Below are 18,069 nucleotides of genomic sequence, written 5' to 3'. Positions count from 1 at the left end.
TGCATACTTAGGGTTCAACTGCTGCCTAGCTCAACTTTGGCATATACCCATAACCTTGGTAACACGATCCAGCATCTTCTATGGGCAGACATCGCTTCAGGTCATTCTTTTCTTTTTTAGACACCTTGTACTGCTCCAATCCAGGAATCCGTTTTACGAAGACTCGCAACGTCTTTGGCAACATGTTTGTCTCAGATTGCAACATCACAGATACGCTTTATTCATCATACACAATCTAAAGCAACACAGGGTTAATGCGAGGCAGGTCTTCTATTGCAGTGCGGCCTGGATTGAGGTTGGAACAGGGTAGCAAACACGACGCTGCCGTCCCAATATGTGACGGCAATTTATCCACAAATCGGACAATGCAAGTAAAGGGTTGGTGCACCTTTCTCGCATGGAATTAATCACCTTTCAATTACTAACGAGTGCTGGCTTTATGAGTCCTTCGCCCAATCGCGCTGATCGGCGTCACATCGCATTTGTACAATGCCTTGGAATTTGGTTGGGATTTCTTTATAATGCATAGCTTGCCAACACCATGATCGTTCAAATTCCATCAATGGTTGATAAGTTACAAGTGGCGCAAGGCAGACAGTCAGTATACCCGTATTGGAGTTGCATGGTGTGAATGACGCGTGCTTCAGCCGTAGGGCGTTCACAAAGAACCGGGCATGAAGAGTGGTACGCGCGTGGTACGTATGGCGGTGCCAATGGCGAAGCATGGATGTAATGCGCTATCCTTTGCTATGGAGTGTTTGGGGATCAATTTAAAACAAAACGCTAGCGCGCAAACACACCTCGACGGGATCAGTGGTGACGAAACCGAGACCCAGCGACAACCAATTGCTAGCCCCCCGAAACCTAGCCCCTTCATAATCGTATTACGACTGCTTTTTGCAGAGTCAGTGGAGGTCGCGGACACGAGGTCAAGATAGATATGAAAAAGCAACTAAAGCTCAAGCGAAGCAGTCAGATGCATCTCGATATCAGGAGTATCAGACATCCTGGGGATTTGGAACGAGTTATTAATTCAGGCCCGTTACTGTAAAACGCCCATCCAAGAGGTCTAGCTCAGACTCATATCATGTCCTGATTTCGATAGGGGCTACATACATTAGCATTCAGAACCATAATTTTACACGAGCGATGCTTGATACAGAAAACGCAACGTCATCAGCCGGAGAACCCGATACATGCTTGGATTTGTCAAGGGAATGCCAGCACCGATTGCGCAAGGGAAGGAAGCATCGGACTTGAGTATGCTGGGAATACAAAGGAAAGGACGGTTCAATAAAGTGAAGATGTCAAGGTGCGAAGCAAATGGCCGTCAAATCGGGGGCCGGTGTTGGGGGGTCGACTTTACTGACAAAAAGGAAAATGCATCACACAAGAAAGAGGGGCAAGGCAATTGGGCCTTTGGCAATCTGGCTAAATTATCTCTAACACAATGAGCATAAGGGGTCAGGCCCAGCCAAAGACAGCGTTGCAGCAGCAAATCGAGAGTAGATCAATGATATTCCGGGAAGAACCTCACGATCAACCGCATGTTGATCTCTAAATTCGGTCTGAAAATATCTTCGTGAGTGTCCCCAACCTTACAAATCGGGAATACGCTCGGCCGATTTGCCAAGCAGTTTTCAACGAATTGTGCTGGAGATGTCGAGACAGGGATGGTTGAGCCTCATTTAAATCGTTATAGTTATGACTTCTCAAGTCCAAAGGGCATGTCGCCCCTTATCTATTCTCTCTGCGAAATCGCGCCAGCTCGTGGTTGAGATGGGCGGTGTACCAATATAGAAGGGAACGTCCACCTGGAACACACATGTGAGCAGGCTCTGATGCTCGGACAACGTTGCTGCGTCTTTGCGACAAAGAAATGGTCCGGGTGGCAGGGGTGGCATGTTCTGCCTGAACTGAGAAGTAACTCAGCGTTCATGTATCTAACAACTGAGGCTTGGCTTGAGTGTTTGAGCCAAGGAGCGCTCCGAAAGGAGAGTCGTAAGAACTGAGGCTTCTCCATTCTGGCTGGTACTATATCACATCATCGACACAAACAAAGCGTAGAAGGAGACGTGCAGCTACGAGAGGCCTGGTAATCGATCGCCTCAAGGTCAAGGTTACAACGGAAGAAACACGAAACTCCGATATCAAGGCGAAAGAAAATCTCCAGGACACAAAGGAATTCTATGCATCGAATTCTGCAGCTGACCTCGCCTTTTCGGGCGATAAGTTGGCAAGTGAATTCAGCATATCCCTGGAGGAAATCTTGAGGAGCCGAGGCCACGAGGGCTACGCTTGGTCACAGACAAAACAAGAAGGTCGTGTGCTTAGGCTGGACATAACTTGGACAAGCAAACACAAAGAGTCCGTACACATAGGCCCCAGCTCAACCACAAGTGCACATCACCCGGTAAGACAGAAGACGAAGACGAAGAGACCAGTCCGTACTCCGCACCAGACAAAAGGCCGTTACCAAGACAAGACGAGCTAGTGTTACCACCGAAGATGGTTATGTTGCCCTGGCTTCTGAGATCCTCTCTTCGACAGTCAAGAGCAACACACTGCAATTTCAGGTCGAGAATGAGGATATTATGTCGTTGAAGTGGGCAGGGACAGCGACAACAGCATCAGTAATGGTTTGACTAAGAAAGGCTTCTGCAGTTGCCTTCGGTTTGGTGAGAATCATCGAGGAAATCTCTTCAGGAGTTTCAAATGAAGGTGATTAGTCTGGTTCTAGAGGATCGGAGGACATAATATGTGTCAAGGGACATGAGATCGCTACTAACGATTCCTTTTGTTCGCCACGGTAAGACTTGGATGGCGAGCTTCGCTGCCTCTATTTATGAGTTTGAAGGGAAAATACCTAGGATCAGACTGGATTTCATGATCGTCAAACTTTGGCCCAATCAAACGGTTGGCATTGGAAAGTCTGGAGAGCGAGGTATAGGTTAGGGTATGAAGCACACTATATGGCCAAGACTAACGTGTTATGAGGATTCATAAACGTCCGGTCCTTGGCGGCATCGCCAACCAGACGCATGGTTTCAGTGAAGAGGGCATAGGATGGTGTTGTAAGGTTGCCCTCTGTTGACAGTTAACAGACCCGCGATCATTCTGCCGACGCCGACGGAAGAGTAGGTAGTCCCAAGATCAATTCCGGCGGCTTTTCTTGATGCGGAAGAGCCGCAGGAAATAGACTAAGGAGGGAAAGAAGGCTGAACCTATTTCAAAGCACAAAACCGAATTACGCGAGGCAGGATCCCAGCCTCTACTCAAGTAGAGAATTACGCACCCGGCGATTCCTGAGCTACGGGAGTTGAGTCATTCAGAGACTTCCATACGTACGAGCGACTACTGATGGAAGAAAACTTGGGAAAGAAATTGTAAATTTTCAAGCTGTCATTGCAACAAAAGTGCAATTTCTTCATTATAACAGAGAGGGGAGAGACCCATCCACTGATATCGCGGACGAGTAGCGCAGTGGTAGCGCAACAGCTTTACAGAATTGATCTTGGTCCAATTCCGCTGGAGGTCGTCAGTTCGATCCTGGCCTCGTTCAACTTTTCGGATTCTTTGCATATCTTCGCGTCAGTTCCTCACCAAGTTGCTGCTCGGATGTGCCCGCAGCGAGTTCAGAAATTTGCTCTTTTTGATTTTAAGGATTTACTTTTTTGGGAATTAATCTTATCGCAGGTCAGGTGCACCTTTCACCAGTGACGGAGACTTGCATGCCTCAATCGGAGCTTCTTCTCATCAAATAACTCCAAATTCTTGAGAATCGGGGGGTTGCTAGGATGGAGTGGCCTATGCCTGGGCCGAGAGCCCATCAAGTTTCTAAGAAACGGTCCGTTTCTGTAATGGGTAGTACCAGCAATATTGCGTCCACTTCTGCATCTACGCCTAGGCCCACTGGTACTACTGGAGAAACCACTCTTTTGCCTAGTGATGGTCTGGATGGAAGGAAGGGAGCTGTTGAGGAGGAAGACGCAGAAGTGGAAGAACTGGCAGCGATGCTGACGCCTGGTTTAAACCTGAAGGGATCAGAAAGGTTGGATTTGGGCCTGGGGACGCTTGGTGCGGGGCTGTTTACACCTGATTTGGGAATGGAATGGATCTTTACTTCTTGCGGTCGAGAAGGTATAGTTTCCTCATGCTGCACCTACGTTGTAATTGGTGCATACCAGCTGAAAATGGTTTACGCTGCGTATCTTTTTGTTTTCTCTCTATGATCAGGGACGTTGGAACAGAGCTCGTTGATCAAGCAGATTTCGCCACCTACCAGGAAGCAGTGGGACACTGTGCTTGAGTTACCACTGTCCAGGAAGGTGGATCAAGGGGTGCGTGTGCTTGGTTGGTTCTTTGTTTACTCCTTCTGTATCCCCTCTCTTTTGCCCCCCGTGTCGTCTGAAAAACTAAACTTGGCTGCCCAATTCAGATAAGCTGGTTAAGGATGTCTCATCCCGAGATAGATGTTCCCCCCGAGATAATATATAACGAACTAGGGGAAGGGTTCGCGAATACAGGGCTAGATTCTATCGACCTATCATTAGGGAATCGCTTACAAGTCGTCAAGTTTTATGGGACGAAAGAAGATGAGCAAAAGGAGGACAAGAAATTCGAGAAGTGGAAGACGGATAGGAGGCGAAGGAGGAAGAAGAGGATAAAATCGACGGCGAAGGAGTTTGGTGTGGATCTGCGCGATTGGGAAGGTGTTGACGAGGATTGGGACGACGTGAATAATAAGGAGGAAAAAGAGGAGGAGAGAGAGGCTGAGAAGAGAAGGATGAAGCTCAAGGAGGGTATTACGTGTTATGCTGTGTATGCTGCTGGTGCGATTGGCCATGAACTTCGTTGAGTTTTTAGTATCATTTTCTTCGGGTTGTTTTGGTTCTCTGACACATCTTCCCTTTAAACTAGATGCCGTTCATATTGACCAGAAGAAACTTGCTGCAACAGGAGACGTCAGGAAGGTGATGATGCAGACGGAAATCCTCCAAGTAGAGAGATCACACTTTTTTCATAGAGGTGAGTGTTCGTCATTATGCATTTGATCTTTATGCCGGACGATCTTTCTTCTGTCTAGAGGCTTGTCTGGTAGCATGCAGGACTTCGGGCTCGTTAGGCCTATTCAGGCTTATGGAACAAGACTTTTTACCAGGTAGTGCTTCCATCGAAAAAATTGGAGAAACCGTATGGAGTAGTGTCTGTAAAGAGCGGAGAGCAATTGGAGTGGACATGGCATTAAGCCCGTACGATGCATCCGATGCCTTAGTCGTTTCGAATAAAGGCACGCTTCACCATTTCGATGTCCTTTGGCGAGGAATTTCATTGTGAGTTGGGATTAGAGGATTTCGTAGGTCTCCTAATATTGTTTTTCAGGGACCATCTGTGCGAGACACAACAATCTGTGTTCGATGACTGTACGGATGGGAACAGGTTCTGGAACGTCAAATGGGGTACGAGGAAGCACGACGCCCTGATGTCTGGGGATAAGACCTTAGCCAGAGTCGACTTGCGAGTGAGTGCGAACCCAAACGCTTTTGTTCTTTTTCCTCACGGAATGCCCAGTCGAGAGATTTTTCTGCGTTGTTTAGTCTCGGACCCGATCGTCGCATACGGGAAGCTGTCACTTCCTTCGATTTTGTCGATGTCAATACAATATGTCTCGCCACAACGAACCGAGTATGTTGGATTGACATTCGATTCCCCAAGGAGCCTGCAGTTACATACGAACATGGTCGAGTGTACGATCGAACCCTTAGCGTGAATCCGGTTCGTATTGGAGATGGTATGTGCCAAAAGTTTGTCTCCTTGTGACTTACTTCTAATATGGTCCCTGAATCGATATCAGGTTCCCGGGTTCTTCTCTCGTCAAACTCGGCTCCCGCCATTTCTATCTACGATGTTAGGCGTTCAACGGAGCATTCAAGACGAGGATATTATCGAGCCTACGGCTCACCTAGTTACTTGCCGGGCGCTTTCAGTTCGCTTTCACACACGGTTCATCGTTCTGGGATTGCCTATGCTCCGCGTGTCGGTCATTTTGGGGATATCTTCGACGATTCGACTGTGGATTTGCTGGAACTCTCCGTCGACGGAGAGTTGGCTGTCCGATCTCTCTCCTTGAAGCAGGAAGGACAGCAGTTTGAGCCGACGTACCGTAACAGATACGTGGCGCTATCAAAGCCAGTGCCTGACCGTGAAGTGAAAAAAATCGTCGACTTCCGGAAGTTTTACAGATGTCAGTCCTCGACGTGAATGCTCTGATAAGGTTACTAACGCGATTCGCAGGGCTATTTATGCAGGATGTGTGTCGTGACGAAGTTGATTTGGACACAGAACGCATCCAAACCATTATTCGCAAGATGCCGGGTGTTTGGTATAATGGAGAGTGGTCTTTAGATGCTCCCATAACCTTGTTGGTTCTTATGCTTTTTATGTCCATGGGGGCGAGGCTGACACATGCTTTAGACTTGACGCTGCCTTTCGATCACGCGAAAGGGACAATGTCAACTCGGGCTCAAGCTTTTGGTCGGGGTCAGGTTTGCGATACGATTCGTACATGGGGGAACCTTCTTCACGAGTTCCTGAATACATCAAGGGTGGAGCTAGCTGGTCATATGAAGTGAGCCCGCTCATCCGGAAACTCGACCCCGAGATGTCGTTACTATCTAGCCACGCAACGCTTGACCACCTCATTCCCTACACCTCAGTTCGACACCTCACAACGACAGATGGCGAACTTGACCATGTGGGAGTACTCAAACGTCGAGACATGGCGGCATGCAAGCAGTTAGCTCTGGATTTGACCTTTTCAGAGTCTATCTATTCGTTCAACAGACCCTTCGCTTCTTATTTAAACGATCCCTCATCCCAACTCCCGGACGGTTCACATGGACTCACCTTAGCTGCTCAGAGCATGCTATTGTGTGACGGTGAACCTCCTGATATCGACTTTGGCTACCTCAAACCTCAATTCTCGTCTGATGAAATCCTAAATGATGACGAGGCGATGGGGGACGTCTCGTCACCTCATCGGCATCGTAAAAGCAAAAATTTCACGCATCCTCTTGGTGCAAGGCTGATTCTGTTGGAATGGCAACCAGACACGACAGTGGATTCGTATGTGTTTAAAGACCCATACGATACGGCAAGCGGGTATTGGCGGCGGTATATCCCCGGCATGCATCAGAGCGCCGCTTCCAAGGAGCCCACTTTCCGAGGGCTTCGCTCCCTATCTCATCCAAAATCACGATCGAGAAGCTTACCACCTTCTCGAGCCCCTACTGTTGCGTCGTCTCGAATGAGCAAGGCCTCCCAGCCCCCTACCGTAGCCTCGTCACAACCAGTGAGCATGGCATCCCAACCCCGTCCTATTGCCTCGTCGCGAGCAGCGAGCACGGTTTCCCAAGCCCCTTCTGCGCGATCACGGGCGGTCAGCCTAACTTCCCTGAATCAAACACCTATTTCCACGCCGCGACCGGAGAGCTTGGGGCCCTCTGCTGGTAGCTCACCACCGGGAACTCCTGTGACTATTGCATCTTCGCAACCGATTCCCACTGCACACCAACTCCATCTCACTCCGAGGACGAATCTGGGGGATTATCAGCTCGACTACCCTACCAGTGAACCAAATGACATTGATTCACGCTTGACACCCGGCTTACAGTCAATGGTTCGGCGGTCCAGCTCCAGACCAGTCGACGGCGCTCCACCGAAAAAGAAACCGAAGAGGGTGGAAGGGTTTTGAAGCGCAAGCTGATTTTCTCTACCCTCACACTTTTTTCTCACAAGTAGTGTACACATATGCACCCATATAATGAGTAGTAAATGAACAAGGAAAAGAAATGGTAATTTAAAACTGCAAAGTAACCCGCGAGGACAACGTATGGAAAGCAATAAAAGAACTAGCAAGGCTGTGCACGGAGTCTGAGCACACGATGTTAGTAGAGCATGTCTGTCCTCATGAACCGGTATTATATGGAAACGAATCCCATTTAAACCTAGACGGTTATCCATGAATGTCAGCGTGGAGCTGGAGTCAGTTCGAAGGTGGCAACGCACATATTGGGAGAGCCATCGGAATCCTAAACAAAATTTCATGGGAATGAGGTAGAATAACGAGAGTAACGCATACCTTCACCGTAACCCATTCGCTGAACCACGGAGCACATGAAAATCTCAATTGGACGGATGTCCTTCAGAGGCACTTTGCCCTACACAAATAATCAATCAAGATAATCGTGTCTCCTAGCGAAATATCACGTACCTTCCCAGTTGTCTGATAGAGACCGAGGTGATGTCTCAGCTCCTCTTCACTGACAGCACCAGGCGCATCGATTTTGTTCCCAAGGATGAGGAATGGGACTTTGTTGAGCTCCTCAATTGATAGCAGGGAGTCAAGCTCGGCTTTCGACTCGGCAAAGCGCTCAAAGTCAGCACTATCGACAAGGAAGACAATACCGTCAACTTCGGGGAAGTAATCCCGCCAGAGACGTCGCGCTGTTCCGGGTAAGGACGATTTTTAAGGGAAAGAATGATGTGAGAGTGTTGTCAAGACGCGACATTTTGGATCAACGACCAACCTTGCTGGTGCCCACCAAGGTCATGGGTGGTGAATCTTACATTGCCGATGGCCAATTCCTCGGAAGCTGATGTGAAATGAGCGCGGGAACGTGAAGGATCCACGTCAACAAAACATTGAGAGCCTATTTAGGATTTAAAAACGTACTGGGATGGAGGGTGGGTTGCAGGGTAGCCAAACGGTCATTCTTGAGCATGTGGAGAAGGGTCTGTTGACGGGAGGGACACGTTGACGGTGACGACGTCGACCGGATGAATCATAGCCCTAATTAAACGCATAGTGACTCACGGTCTTTCCAGCATTATCAAGGCCCAAGAAAAGGATCTTGGCGTTCTTGTTTGCAAGACCTAGAGACGAGTCGTGTCCAAGGAAGCGAGGAAGTGAAGGGAGATGGGAATGGAGAGCAGCCAAGTAATGCCTCGTGAGCATCAAAAATTTTTGCGTGCCTCAGTACCACCCACCCAGTTGGGCAAGAATGTCCCAGAACCAATCGATAATCCACATTTTCGAATTGCGGGAGGGCTTTGGGTGAGGGCAAGGCGTTGAAGCGCGTAGTCAGTGGCTTGGAATCTCAATCGGAAATTTCCGCAAGCTTCTCCCCCAAGCTCCTTTCCCAGAAAGTTTGAATTCTGAGTTCTGGAGTAACCAACTGCGATCTTCGCCACCCACGATGGTGAGCGCAAGACGCGTTCCACTCTTCTATGCGCTTATACACCGATGTTCGAATCAGAGTCAAACGGTCGATATCCCTCAATCTCTCAAGGTAGGCACTCATTATCCAGCCTCGACCAAGGGATATCGATTCATCTGAGCTTGATATTTTGGTTTTTCTCTTCATCTCTGTAGGACTCGCTTCGGAAGTTCCGGTTTGCGAGGCGAAAGCCGGGCTCCGGCCATGCAGCACTCGTGAGTGGGTCTGCGTCTTTCCAGAAACTTGGTCATCTCCATTGAATTTGCCATGTAGTTAAAGTAAATAAGAAAACGTTGCAAATGGAGGAAGAAGACAACTATGACAACATCCCCTTGGAGGACCTTGCTGAAGGTTCGCACCCATCCCTTGTCACGCCATTATCAAGATTCAATTTGGCACCTGGCAGAGCTTCCAGAGAACGCACCTCGATATGTGGTATTGTCATATGAACTATCTCACCCAGATGGCAGGACTTCATACCCCCTTGTGCTTATCAATTGGGCCCCTGCTACGGCTGAAACTGGTTCGCTGACACTGCATGCGTCCGCTCTCATTCCTTTCCAGAATGCAGTAAGTGCCGATTGAAGAACTCCTTGGCTATTCAATTCATGGTCCCTTCATGCACAGTCGGATGTCACCAGGGTAAGTGTTGCGTGTTTCTTGGCGTGAATGGTGATACTGAAAATCGCGTCCCTCTTAGGTCATCGAAGTACGCGAGAACGTAGAAGAGTCCTTGACTACGGAAGCCCTCGATAAACAACTCCTTCCAAAGCATTGAAGGACTCCACCGATGCTTGTTCACGATGACATTATGGATAATGCCACAGCCTCTGAATTTTTAGCTAAGGGGTTGGACTGCTGGGTTTGTAGATGGATACCAATGACCTGTACTCTGTAGAATGAGCTGTACGTATGTTTGGATGAGTATAACATTGGTGAATACTTCACGTTTCAATTTGTAGACCCTCTCGACAGCATCTCGATCACCTGATCGATTCAGTGGCTTAGAGTTAGACTTAAGCGCCACCTTCTGGTCAGGACCCATTTATTCGGAGTCGAAGCATCCGTTGAACTGCTTCAGACATTCGAGATGGCGTCTCACACGTTGGTGCATATATGTTCCTATAACTCGAACATGCAAGGCGATGCCCTTGCTCAAGATCTGGTGGACTGGCTGGCACCCACCCTCACCACGTCCACGTTCCTTGCAAACCAGAGTCGAACCCCAGATTTAGTGGTAGTCGGATTCCAGGAACTTTTACCGCTGCACCTGGGATGTAAGTCCTTCAGCTTAGGACACTTTCCATTTCCCTCAACCCTTAGGGCTGATAAGTTACTGGACGCTCCGGTCCGGCGTTGAACTCGAGGGACAAGTTGATTCGAAGAACCATTGAAGAACATAACAAGGCACCTTATAGTCTTGTTGCTAAGTTTGCTAATGTTGGTGTGGCAATACTGGTCTATGCTAAAGACGAAGAGAATGGGCTTGCGCGACGGATACGCGATGTCGAGACCGAATGGGCTGCCTGTGGCCCGATGTGGTTGGGCAACAAAGGCGCTGTGGGGATACGGTTCCGTGTCGTCGACTCAGGCTCTCCTGAATCTGCGGGAGAAATATATACGTAAGGCCGCTTTCGCATCTAGTGTTTCCTTTATGTAACCCATTCGAATGAAGGTTTGTTAACGCGCACCTAACAGCCCATGCACAATACCTAGAACAAAGGGTGCAAAATTTCCAACATATTGCGCGAACGATGCTCTTTAAGCCTGTCCACCCCTCCACCTCGAATATCGCGTCCACAATTTATGACACAACACACTTATTCTTTTTTGGAGACCTGAACTTTCGCATTAGTCCTCCACCTCCAAAGGCACTTACCCTTGCTGAGATCATCAAGCTTAATACTACCGTGGACGGCCGAAGGGAACTGATCAAGCATGACCAGTTGAAACAGGTCATGGCTGAAGGCCGGGTCGGTTTTGGTTTGCGAGAAGGCGAAGTAGAACAATTCCCCTTATCCTATAAATATGATATTGGTTCTGTAACCGAATACAAGTCAGTCATCTTATCAATTTTTATGGATTGCCTGCGTTTTCTTACTCCCGCTCTGGCTTTGATAGTGCCTGCCGTGTTCCATCCTGGACGGACAGAATTCTTTATACGACGGCTTCTGATGAACCCTCAAACCCCACGCAATCGAACATAAAGAATATCCTTTACACCACCATCCTCGCATTCACAAAATCGGACCACAAACCTGTAACTGCTCTTCTCCTTGTCCCCTCACCACCCGCGGGAGGGTCAAGGACATCACCAGCTTTGCTCACCCCGCCACCAGCGCACCTGGATTACGTCCCGTACCACTCACACAAACTAGCTGGGAAAGTGATAGGAAAGGCGCTCGATTATGCTGTCGGGTCGGTGTGGTTCACCTTGTGGGCGCTTGGTGCCGGACATGCAGGGATTGGCATAGTTAATGCTATTCTGGTGATGATTGCAATAATTTATTGGAAGAGCGGGTGAAACCTCCCAAGATCCCAAAGTACATGCTTCTGCGATTTTGTCTCAGGGTCTTCGTTTGTCAACATTATTCTTCGTACGTTCTGTTCTCTCGCCTTTCGAAGACATCCTCAGTTTCGGGTTCCCTGATGCAGCAGGTTGTGAACGATTTTTGTAGTATAATAATATGGGCTTCTCAGCAGCACAGGGTGTCTGTTTACCGTCGCAATTCAATCTTTTTTCAGTTTGGGCACAATATGTATATGCTTGTTAGCGCGTAAGGGAGAAACCACAATACGATCGACATGCACGGTATATAGGATCGATAGAACCCGAGAGGCAACTACGCGTTCCTAACCCCAAACTCTGAGTCTCAGCATGAGCACGAGCCAGCTAAGGATCCTGACACTGGAAATGTTCCGTGACACGGTCGATCGGTTATGAATTGTGGCCGGAGGTCCCACAACTGGTGCCATTAACGCACAGACTTTGTACAAATTTGTATATATAGCTCAGTTCTGCGCATGTTTTACCTTTTTCTTCAGACCACACTCACGCAGGATACATTCACAGTTGATTGCAAAAAGTTGGTCGAGGACTGTAATTATCCTCATCTACAAACACCAATCGATGAAACCAGCTTCACTGTCTTTATCCGAGAACATGCTCGTTACCTTCTTGTGGTGGAGTAGGAGAGCTCGATGACAGATCCGTTCTGGACTTTTCCTTCGGGTTAAGCTCATTACCGGGGACAGTTGAGGTGCTTCTGATGGTGTTTATTTATCTGTTTTCTTGCTTCTTTCTTTCCTACTCTTTTTTCTGTGTGTATATATATATATTTATGAGTATGGTAAAGTGTTTGTCACCTTGTGTCTGTTGAGGAGTGAATTGGGCGTGGCCGCTTAGGTGAGGATTGAAGGAACCCTCCAATAACGTAATGTTGCATGCTTCCGTGTCTTGTTGTGCTCATCACTATCCTGGCTTCACTGGCTTACCTTCCTCGGCAATGGAATGCTACCTATATATACTAATCCAAACTTCGTGTTCGCCTGATAGCTGCGCACTCACCCTTCCCCTACATTCCTCTCATTGAGTCGTAAATTTCCCTCATTCTCAGATTCTTCCTTTTGTGACAACTCTCCACGAAGCCTGAAATGATATATGCTGCAGGGATATGAATACGATACGATACAGGAGAGGGGGGGAAAGCAATCACGTTAAGTACGTCGAATGATCCGCTGAGAAAGAGCGGATAGAAATGCAGCGCAGGGAAGATATACCCATCAACGATACAATAGCAGCTGAGAAGCAGTAACGAAAGCGAGCAGACAGAAGGGTGGAAAATGCCCTCGACTGGTGGAACATGAACGAGAATGTGGGGCAACGTAATGATAGATGGGGCAGGCACAGGATGGTAAGGGATTGTGAGATACAAAAAAAAAAAGAGGGCAAGACGAAGCTGAGAATCAAATAGCGTAAAAATAGGGTGAACAGAGTGAACGAAACCTAACGACGAGAGATGGATGGGTCAGTAGCACGCAGACGAGGTGACTAGTAACAATGCGTCAGAACCTATACATAATACAACATAGAACGAATTGAGAGTTTGGGCTGCTAGCGAGTGAAGTTTCCAACTGCTTGGTAAGGGAAAGCAGACGAGATCCGAGTTGGTGTGTTCTTGTGGATCCTAAGCGACGGTGTTGGCCGGTTTCTAAGGCAGCGCAACACCGCTTGCAACGGAATGATAGTATTGGGGGAAAAGAGGCCGATGCTAGGACGGAAGGAGGCGAGGCGACGGGAGTATCCCCAGGAGAGAGGAATAAGCATCACCCGCTCCCAATACGCTCTCGATCTTTCTCGTCCTCTCTCCGATGCCTATCGGTCCTCCAAACTATCCATTCGAACTTGGCCAAATTCCTTCCCCCCACTGTTAAAGGAACTGAGCGTGAAACTTGGACTGGTGGGGGGACAGGCGGCTGTTGTTGCTGGTGATGGTGATGATCGGAAGAAGGTCCGTACTCTGGGTCGGTCCATTGGACGGACGTCTCCGAGGCCGCATCCACAGCATCACCACCATCATCGTTCCCATACCCCGGCCATTAGAACTTCCTCTCTTGAGCCGACGACGACGATCACGACGCCGTCGTCCACGAGAGGAGGAATACTGATATGCCAATATCACGTAAACCATAATGGACGTTGGCATCATACCCGACAGTTGGGAAATCATTGCGCTGAGAATGATGAACCCACCACCACCACTACTAGTAGTCCCAGCGCCACTTTTGCGACCATTGTTGTTGTTGTTCACGATCGAGATTACACAAAAGATGAGATGAACGATGAGTGCGATGACGTAGATGATGCCTGTCTGCAGGACGATAGCTATGACGGAGGAGATACCGAAAAAATGCTTTCCCGGAGAAGGTGGCTGATGATGATGATGGCCATGTTGCTGCTGGGTTGTCATTTCCGTTGGACCTGTAGGGTTTTGGGAACGGAAAGAGGAGGAATGGCGGAGAATGTATCGCGTTTCGTACCAAATCTTGAAGAGAATAAGCGATATTGTGGTGATATTTGTTATTATGAAGGAAGAGAGGACCGCTATGACCCAACGGTTGGGCGCCCGTTCAAGGAAATAACCCTTAATATTCGAGTAGAGCGAAAAGACTGCCAGTAATGGAAAGTGAAGACCAAGGGGAGGAGAGGGTATAAATTATTGAATGTCGGTAACGCATTAACGGTTAGGAAGCGATATGCAACGTACCGATGGACAATGTCAGGAAGGTAAAGCTTGGGAGGCAAATCAATATAGATCTATTCCAGATGATGTAGCACCTCCATATAAGCACACCGCTCGCCAACGTTTTCTGGGAATTCCAAACCAAGAAAAAAAAAAAAAAGAAAGCGCGCGAATCATTAATATATCCAGAACGAAATAAAAATGCAGACGCTCCACATACGTTGACGATGATGAGATAGCTCAAGACAAGACTGATACGGCTCGAGAAAAAGTCGGAGTACCATCTCGTACCGGTAGCACCATCGACTTTCATCACGTTCCAGATGCGACAAATGTCCAGAATGACGAATGAAGTGGAGATGAGGAAGGCTAGAATTCCACAGGCGAATTGGAGAAGATAGTATGAAGGACGAAAGTGGAGCACTGTCCAGATGAAGAGGGCGAATAAAGAAATGTAGAGGCCTGGAGAGAGTAACACGAGGCGCAAGGAAATTTTTGTCAGTAATCCATGAGTCGAAGAAGAGTTGAGATGTGGAGAGAGCATCGGAGGAGAGTGTTGTAACTTACCGTAGAGAACCATCTCCACAATGGCAGCTATCCACAAGGACAGAAAGAGTGACATGGCTAGACCGGTCCTATATATCACACCCAAGCGGCCGCCCCGACTGGGCTATCTGCTGTCTGTCTATTTGCAATGCAATTTTGTGCAGCCAGTAGCTAGGCGCTTAGTAAAAAACGACCAGGAAATGTCGTCGATCTGCCCTTCTAGCAATCCTCCGTCGTCCGCGAAGGAGGGGGGAAGAATGAAAAAAAAAAAGAGGCAACGGCAAGCCCTGTTGCGTTTTCTTCAGCCTGTACTTTATGAAGTTTTCCGCTCGCTAAGGACGGCTAACCACCACAGCGGTGGGAAAGAAGGATACGCCCAATGGGGGGAAGGAGGGAATTGGTGGGTTGCCGTCGGAGAATGAGTGGCTGGCTGGCTGGCTGCCCAACCTGTCCCCATAATAATAATTTGCCGAATGCCTTTATGCCAAGGAGGGGAATACATTCAATGCGCCAATTCATCCCACACACACACACAGATCTTTCCCCCGTCCACGTGGCGATCAATCAATACATATATGAATTCAATTGACTCATAAAGCACACGTGAGAGCGTTTCAATTTCCTTGTCATCGACGATCGGCTCGGAGGGTCAAAACGAAAAACGAACGGTCGATCCCTCTCAGTAAAGCAGGGCAAGCACACACACACATCTGTCGCTTTTTTCCAAGGGTAACTTTGTTTATCCAAGCTCTCAAGAGACGCAAAATTGTCAAGCCCCCCCCCATCATGACGACGGTTTCTGACCCTGTGCTTCCCCCTCGACAAGTCGCCTCGCTGTTCCGCAACGCCCTGAAAGCCGGATCAAGTGCAAGTAAATACCCCACGCTTGACCCAACAGCACAGGCGAGTACAGTCCCCCCACCTTTTCACATTATTTACCCATTCTTCCTCCTCCTCCATTCGTTCACCTTCGCTTTTTTTTTCCACCCCATAAATTCCTCAAGAAACTCGTCTCTACCTCCATAGTACACTTTCGTCGGCTCCTTGCTCGTATACGAGAACTAAACTTGTTCAGTCTCAACGAGACGCTCGAAGATGTATCCACGAGAGATTTATTGTACATGCTTGCTCCATTTGCTTATGCCGAGATTCTGGGACAAATGAATGCGAGAGAAGTATCGAAAAGGAAAGACATTGTCCTTAACAGTGAGGTGAGTTGTTGTTACCAACGTTCGCCTTGAGATTGACTGCGCAAATGCCATATCTTGTTTCCCCTTCCTCTCTCCCTTTTCCCAAGACCCAACTCCGAAACTTCATCAAACTAGTCGAAGGGTACGAAGGCATCATCCCACCAGACGAGGCAAATCTTTCCAAGAAATCGGGCGCATTCGCCATCACCGACCCGTTCAAACGCCGAGAAGTGAAGATCAAGCAGTGGCAACAAGAGAAGGAGATCAAATCTAAGATCGAGGTAAATCGAAACCCAAACCCAACATCATGGAATTCCGCTTTATCTACAAGGGCGCTCGGGCATTTAGGCAATACGAACCAAACGGGAACGTAGGCGACGCGGCGCTGTCGATTCATCCCTCCCCTCTGAAGCTACCCTTTCGAATAACTTTGATCTCATCGGTTCTCTCCTCCCTCCAAAGCTATCCCACTCTGCAGACACACCACAGGATGATGAAGCTGGGAACTACGAAGAACCGTATGAAGAGGATGGCGTGCGTGAAACGACATTACTGCTTATCCGTTTATTTTATGGGCAAGCACACACGCAGCTGGAACAACTTGAGATGGAGGCGCAACTGTTGAAAAGTGCACCCTCAGACGAGGAGTTGGGAGGGGAAGACGAAGAGGGGGAAGGGTCAGGGGAGGATGACAGAAGGAGAAAGAGGAATGAAGAGGAGGACGAGACGTGGAAGTTGGATCCTCCAGTAGCGAGAGGCGGACCGGATGGGAGGGGGCCATTGTTGGATGCTCAAGGGAAGGCACGTTATCTCGTCTTCTTATGATTTCCCCTCATATTCAACGACTTCGCTATAGCCGTTGCGTCCATTCACAATTGTGTCTTCATCTTCTCAAGCGGTAGACCGGGCAAGCCTCCAAGAAAAAGTGTTCAGGGCGGATCATCGACTACCTACGATGACGATCGATGAGTATCTCGCAGAGGAGGCAAGACGAGGGAATATTATCAGCGGTGGGGGGTAAGTTCAGTTCTTCCAGTCAGGCGTAAACCTTCCAGCCATTGCACAAACGTGATCTTTTTTCATTTGAAATCACAAGGAGGCATTCACATGCCCCCAACTTCTTCTTCGTATTCTAAACTAACTTGCCTGGGTCTTCACCACAGACAGGCGTCTGCGGAGAAACCTACAACAACTGAACAACTTGAGATTGATTCAGAGCAGGATGGGACGATCTTTGGGGATGAGAAGAGTGAGGAGAAGAGGAAGAAGGATGAAGAGTGGGCGTTGTACACTGAAGAGCATGCGAAGGGTAGCGGAAACACTATGAATCGGGGCTGAAGGGAGGAATGAATGAATGATATGATTATGATGGTGTCAAGGGCCCAGGCCCAAAAAGCTTGGGCAAGTTTAATGAGATGACAACAAATTTGTCATTTTTTTTTACTCAGCTTTACATAATAATACGGCCTGATTGGCTTTCAAGGACACCATTTTTAACCGACATTACGCTGCGAAACAATCCAGATAGATTTGAAAGTAGTTTTGGGTGTTTGGAATTCGCATGGGACCAGTCGTGTTGGAGCTTTTGCACCACCACGAATGGCGCGTGGTTTATGCATGTGACGGGAACGTCATCATACATTCATGCCGAGCCATTATTTCACATCCGACCCGCTTCAAGTTTCATTGGATAATCAAATCGAGTTGACCTCCTTGCTTGGGGTACCGGTTGCAAAAAAACAACAATATTATTCTCCAAGCATATAAATCATCCCGTTGGTGTCGTCCCCCCTCCATCTCCCTTCAAACTTT

The 18,069-nt window shown here is 48.3% G+C and overlaps 8 protein-coding genes and 1 non-coding gene across 9 annotated transcripts; 6 read left to right on the top strand and 3 right to left on the bottom strand.

The window, feature by feature from the left end:
• Positions 1-119: 119 nt before the first annotated feature.
• On the top strand, positions 120-2,494 carry EI90DRAFT_3284496 (uncharacterized protein; the record flags this gene model as incomplete). The annotated part of the gene is made up of 6 exons (XM_039066928.1): positions 120-378; positions 445-597; positions 904-1,047; positions 1,163-1,312; positions 1,768-1,827; positions 2,068-2,494. Exons 2-6 carry the CDS (start codon positions 542-544, stop codon positions 2,492-2,494), a joined length of 837 nt encoding a protein of 278 aa, XP_038923864.1. The 5' UTR covers positions 120-378; positions 445-541.
• A 78-nt stretch (positions 2,495-2,572) lies between these two features.
• On the bottom strand, positions 2,573-3,088 carry EI90DRAFT_2902483 (heat shock protein 70 family; the record flags this gene model as incomplete). Its single annotated transcript, XM_039054094.1, has 3 exons — positions 2,573-2,700; positions 2,790-2,932; positions 2,988-3,088. Coding segments are annotated over 3 exons (372 nt in total), but the record flags the coding sequence as incomplete, so codon positions are not given.
• Positions 3,089-3,469: 381 nt separating this feature from the next.
• Positions 3,470-3,562, top strand: EI90DRAFT_t12. Its single transcript has one exon. It is a non-coding gene; the product is annotated as a tRNA-Val (tRNA).
• A 674-nt stretch (positions 3,563-4,236) lies between these two features.
• Positions 4,237-7,816, top strand: EI90DRAFT_3027719 (uncharacterized protein). Its single transcript, XM_039058012.1, has 8 exons — positions 4,237-4,853; positions 4,921-5,028; positions 5,087-5,333; positions 5,383-5,521; positions 5,572-5,791; positions 5,855-6,244; positions 6,295-6,421; positions 6,475-7,816. Exons 1-8 carry the CDS (start codon positions 4,454-4,456, stop codon positions 7,751-7,753), a joined length of 2,910 nt encoding a protein of 969 aa, XP_038923862.1. The 5' UTR covers positions 4,237-4,453; the 3' UTR covers positions 7,754-7,816.
• A 33-nt stretch (positions 7,817-7,849) lies between these two features.
• On the bottom strand, positions 7,850-9,122 carry EI90DRAFT_2987275 (GTP-binding protein sar1). Its single transcript, XM_039056008.1, has 8 exons — positions 9,049-9,122; positions 8,876-8,934; positions 8,735-8,795; positions 8,589-8,654; positions 8,273-8,505; positions 8,141-8,219; positions 8,068-8,090; positions 7,850-8,006 (listed from the first exon to the last, which is right to left on the bottom strand). The coding sequence occupies exons 1-8, from the start codon at positions 9,089-9,091 to the stop codon at positions 8,001-8,003; spliced, it is 570 nt and encodes a 189-aa protein (XP_038923861.1). The 5' UTR covers positions 9,092-9,122; the 3' UTR covers positions 7,850-8,000.
• A 13-nt stretch (positions 9,123-9,135) lies between these two features.
• Positions 9,136-10,069, top strand: EI90DRAFT_2987271 (uncharacterized protein). The gene is made up of 7 exons (XM_039056007.1): positions 9,136-9,260; positions 9,318-9,350; positions 9,412-9,493; positions 9,552-9,629; positions 9,685-9,848; positions 9,906-9,920; positions 9,979-10,069. The coding sequence occupies exons 1-7, from the start codon at positions 9,258-9,260 to the stop codon at positions 10,054-10,056; spliced, it is 453 nt and encodes a 150-aa protein (XP_038923860.1). The 5' UTR covers positions 9,136-9,257; the 3' UTR covers positions 10,057-10,069.
• Positions 10,070-10,368: 299 nt separating this feature from the next.
• Positions 10,369-11,802, top strand: EI90DRAFT_2902049 (inositol polyphosphate phosphatase; the record flags this gene model as incomplete). Its single annotated transcript, XM_039054082.1, has 4 exons — positions 10,369-10,555; positions 10,612-10,900; positions 10,954-11,334; positions 11,400-11,802. The coding sequence occupies 4 exons, from the start codon at positions 10,369-10,371 to the stop codon at positions 11,800-11,802; spliced, it is 1,260 nt and encodes a 419-aa protein (XP_038923859.1).
• A 1,955-nt stretch (positions 11,803-13,757) lies between these two features.
• EI90DRAFT_32018 (uncharacterized protein) lies at positions 13,758-15,261 on the bottom strand. The gene is made up of 5 exons (XM_039066426.1): positions 15,089-15,261; positions 14,742-14,983; positions 14,546-14,648; positions 14,032-14,448; positions 13,758-13,942 (listed from the first exon to the last, which is right to left on the bottom strand). Exons 1-5 carry the CDS (start codon positions 15,141-15,143, stop codon positions 13,911-13,913), a joined length of 849 nt encoding a protein of 282 aa, XP_038923858.1. The 5' UTR covers positions 15,144-15,261; the 3' UTR covers positions 13,758-13,910.
• Positions 15,262-15,853: 592 nt separating this feature from the next.
• Positions 15,854-17,595, top strand: EI90DRAFT_3278508 (TAP42-like protein; the record flags this gene model as incomplete). Its single annotated transcript, XM_039066615.1, has 6 exons — positions 15,854-15,979; positions 16,072-16,278; positions 16,365-16,538; positions 16,720-17,058; positions 17,114-17,274; positions 17,421-17,595. The coding sequence occupies 6 exons, from the start codon at positions 15,854-15,856 to the stop codon at positions 17,593-17,595; spliced, it is 1,182 nt and encodes a 393-aa protein (XP_038923857.1).
• Between the last annotated feature and the right edge of the window lie 474 nt (positions 17,596-18,069).

Source organism: Cantharellus anzutake (genome assembly GCF_015039405.1).
Source record: "Cantharellus anzutake strain C23 chromosome Unknown EI90scaffold_1, whole genome shotgun sequence".
Taxonomy (NCBI): domain Eukaryota; kingdom Fungi; phylum Basidiomycota; class Agaricomycetes; order Cantharellales; family Hydnaceae; genus Cantharellus; species Cantharellus anzutake.
The sequence above is the reverse complement of the archived record's forward strand: the minus strand, read 5'-3'. Positions and strand labels throughout refer to the sequence as shown.

What these genes read in the sequence shown, in the direction of transcription:
- EI90DRAFT_32018 (XM_039066426.1), bottom strand. Translation starts at nt 15,143, where the DNA reads ATGTCACTCTTTCTGTCCTTGTGGATAGCTGCCATTGTGGAGATGGTT. An exon ending in TGTGGAGATGGTTCTCTACG is followed by an intron (nt 14,984 to 15,088) that starts GTAAGTTACAAC and finishes TACTCTCTCCAG; the next exon opens with GCCTCTACATTTCTTTATTC. An exon ending in GCTATCTCATCATCGTCAAC is followed by an intron (nt 14,649 to 14,741) that starts GTATGTGGAGCG and finishes TGGAATTCCCAG; the next exon opens with AAAACGTTGGCGAGCGGTGT.
- EI90DRAFT_2987271 (XM_039056007.1), top strand. An exon ending in GCTCCGGCCATGCAGCACTC is followed by an intron (nt 9,494 to 9,551) that starts GTGAGTGGGTCT and finishes TTTGCCATGTAG; the next exon opens with TTAAAGTAAATAAGAAAACG. An exon ending in CTTGGAGGACCTTGCTGAAG is followed by an intron (nt 9,630 to 9,684) that starts GTTCGCACCCAT and finishes GGCACCTGGCAG; the next exon opens with AGCTTCCAGAGAACGCACCT.
- EI90DRAFT_3027719 (XM_039058012.1), top strand. Translation starts at nt 4,454, where the DNA reads ATGTCTCATCCCGAGATAGATGTTCCCCCCGAGATAATATATAACGAA. An exon ending in CTTCCGGAAGTTTTACAGAT is followed by an intron (nt 6,245 to 6,294) that starts GTCAGTCCTCGA and finishes CGCGATTCGCAG; the next exon opens with GGCTATTTATGCAGGATGTG. An exon ending in TTAGATGCTCCCATAACCTT is followed by an intron (nt 6,422 to 6,474) that starts GTTGGTTCTTAT and finishes CACATGCTTTAG; the next exon opens with ACTTGACGCTGCCTTTCGAT.
- EI90DRAFT_2987275 (XM_039056008.1), bottom strand. Translation starts at nt 9,091, where the DNA reads ATGTGGATTATCGATTGGTTCTGGGACATTCTTGCCCAACTGG. An exon ending in GGACATTCTTGCCCAACTGG is followed by an intron (nt 8,935 to 9,048) that starts GTGGGTGGTACT and finishes ACTCGTCTCTAG; the next exon opens with GTCTTGCAAACAAGAACGCC. An exon ending in CCTTGGTGGGCACCAGCAAG is followed by an intron (nt 8,506 to 8,588) that starts GTTGGTCGTTGA and finishes TACCCGGAACAG; the next exon opens with CGCGACGTCTCTGGCGGGAT.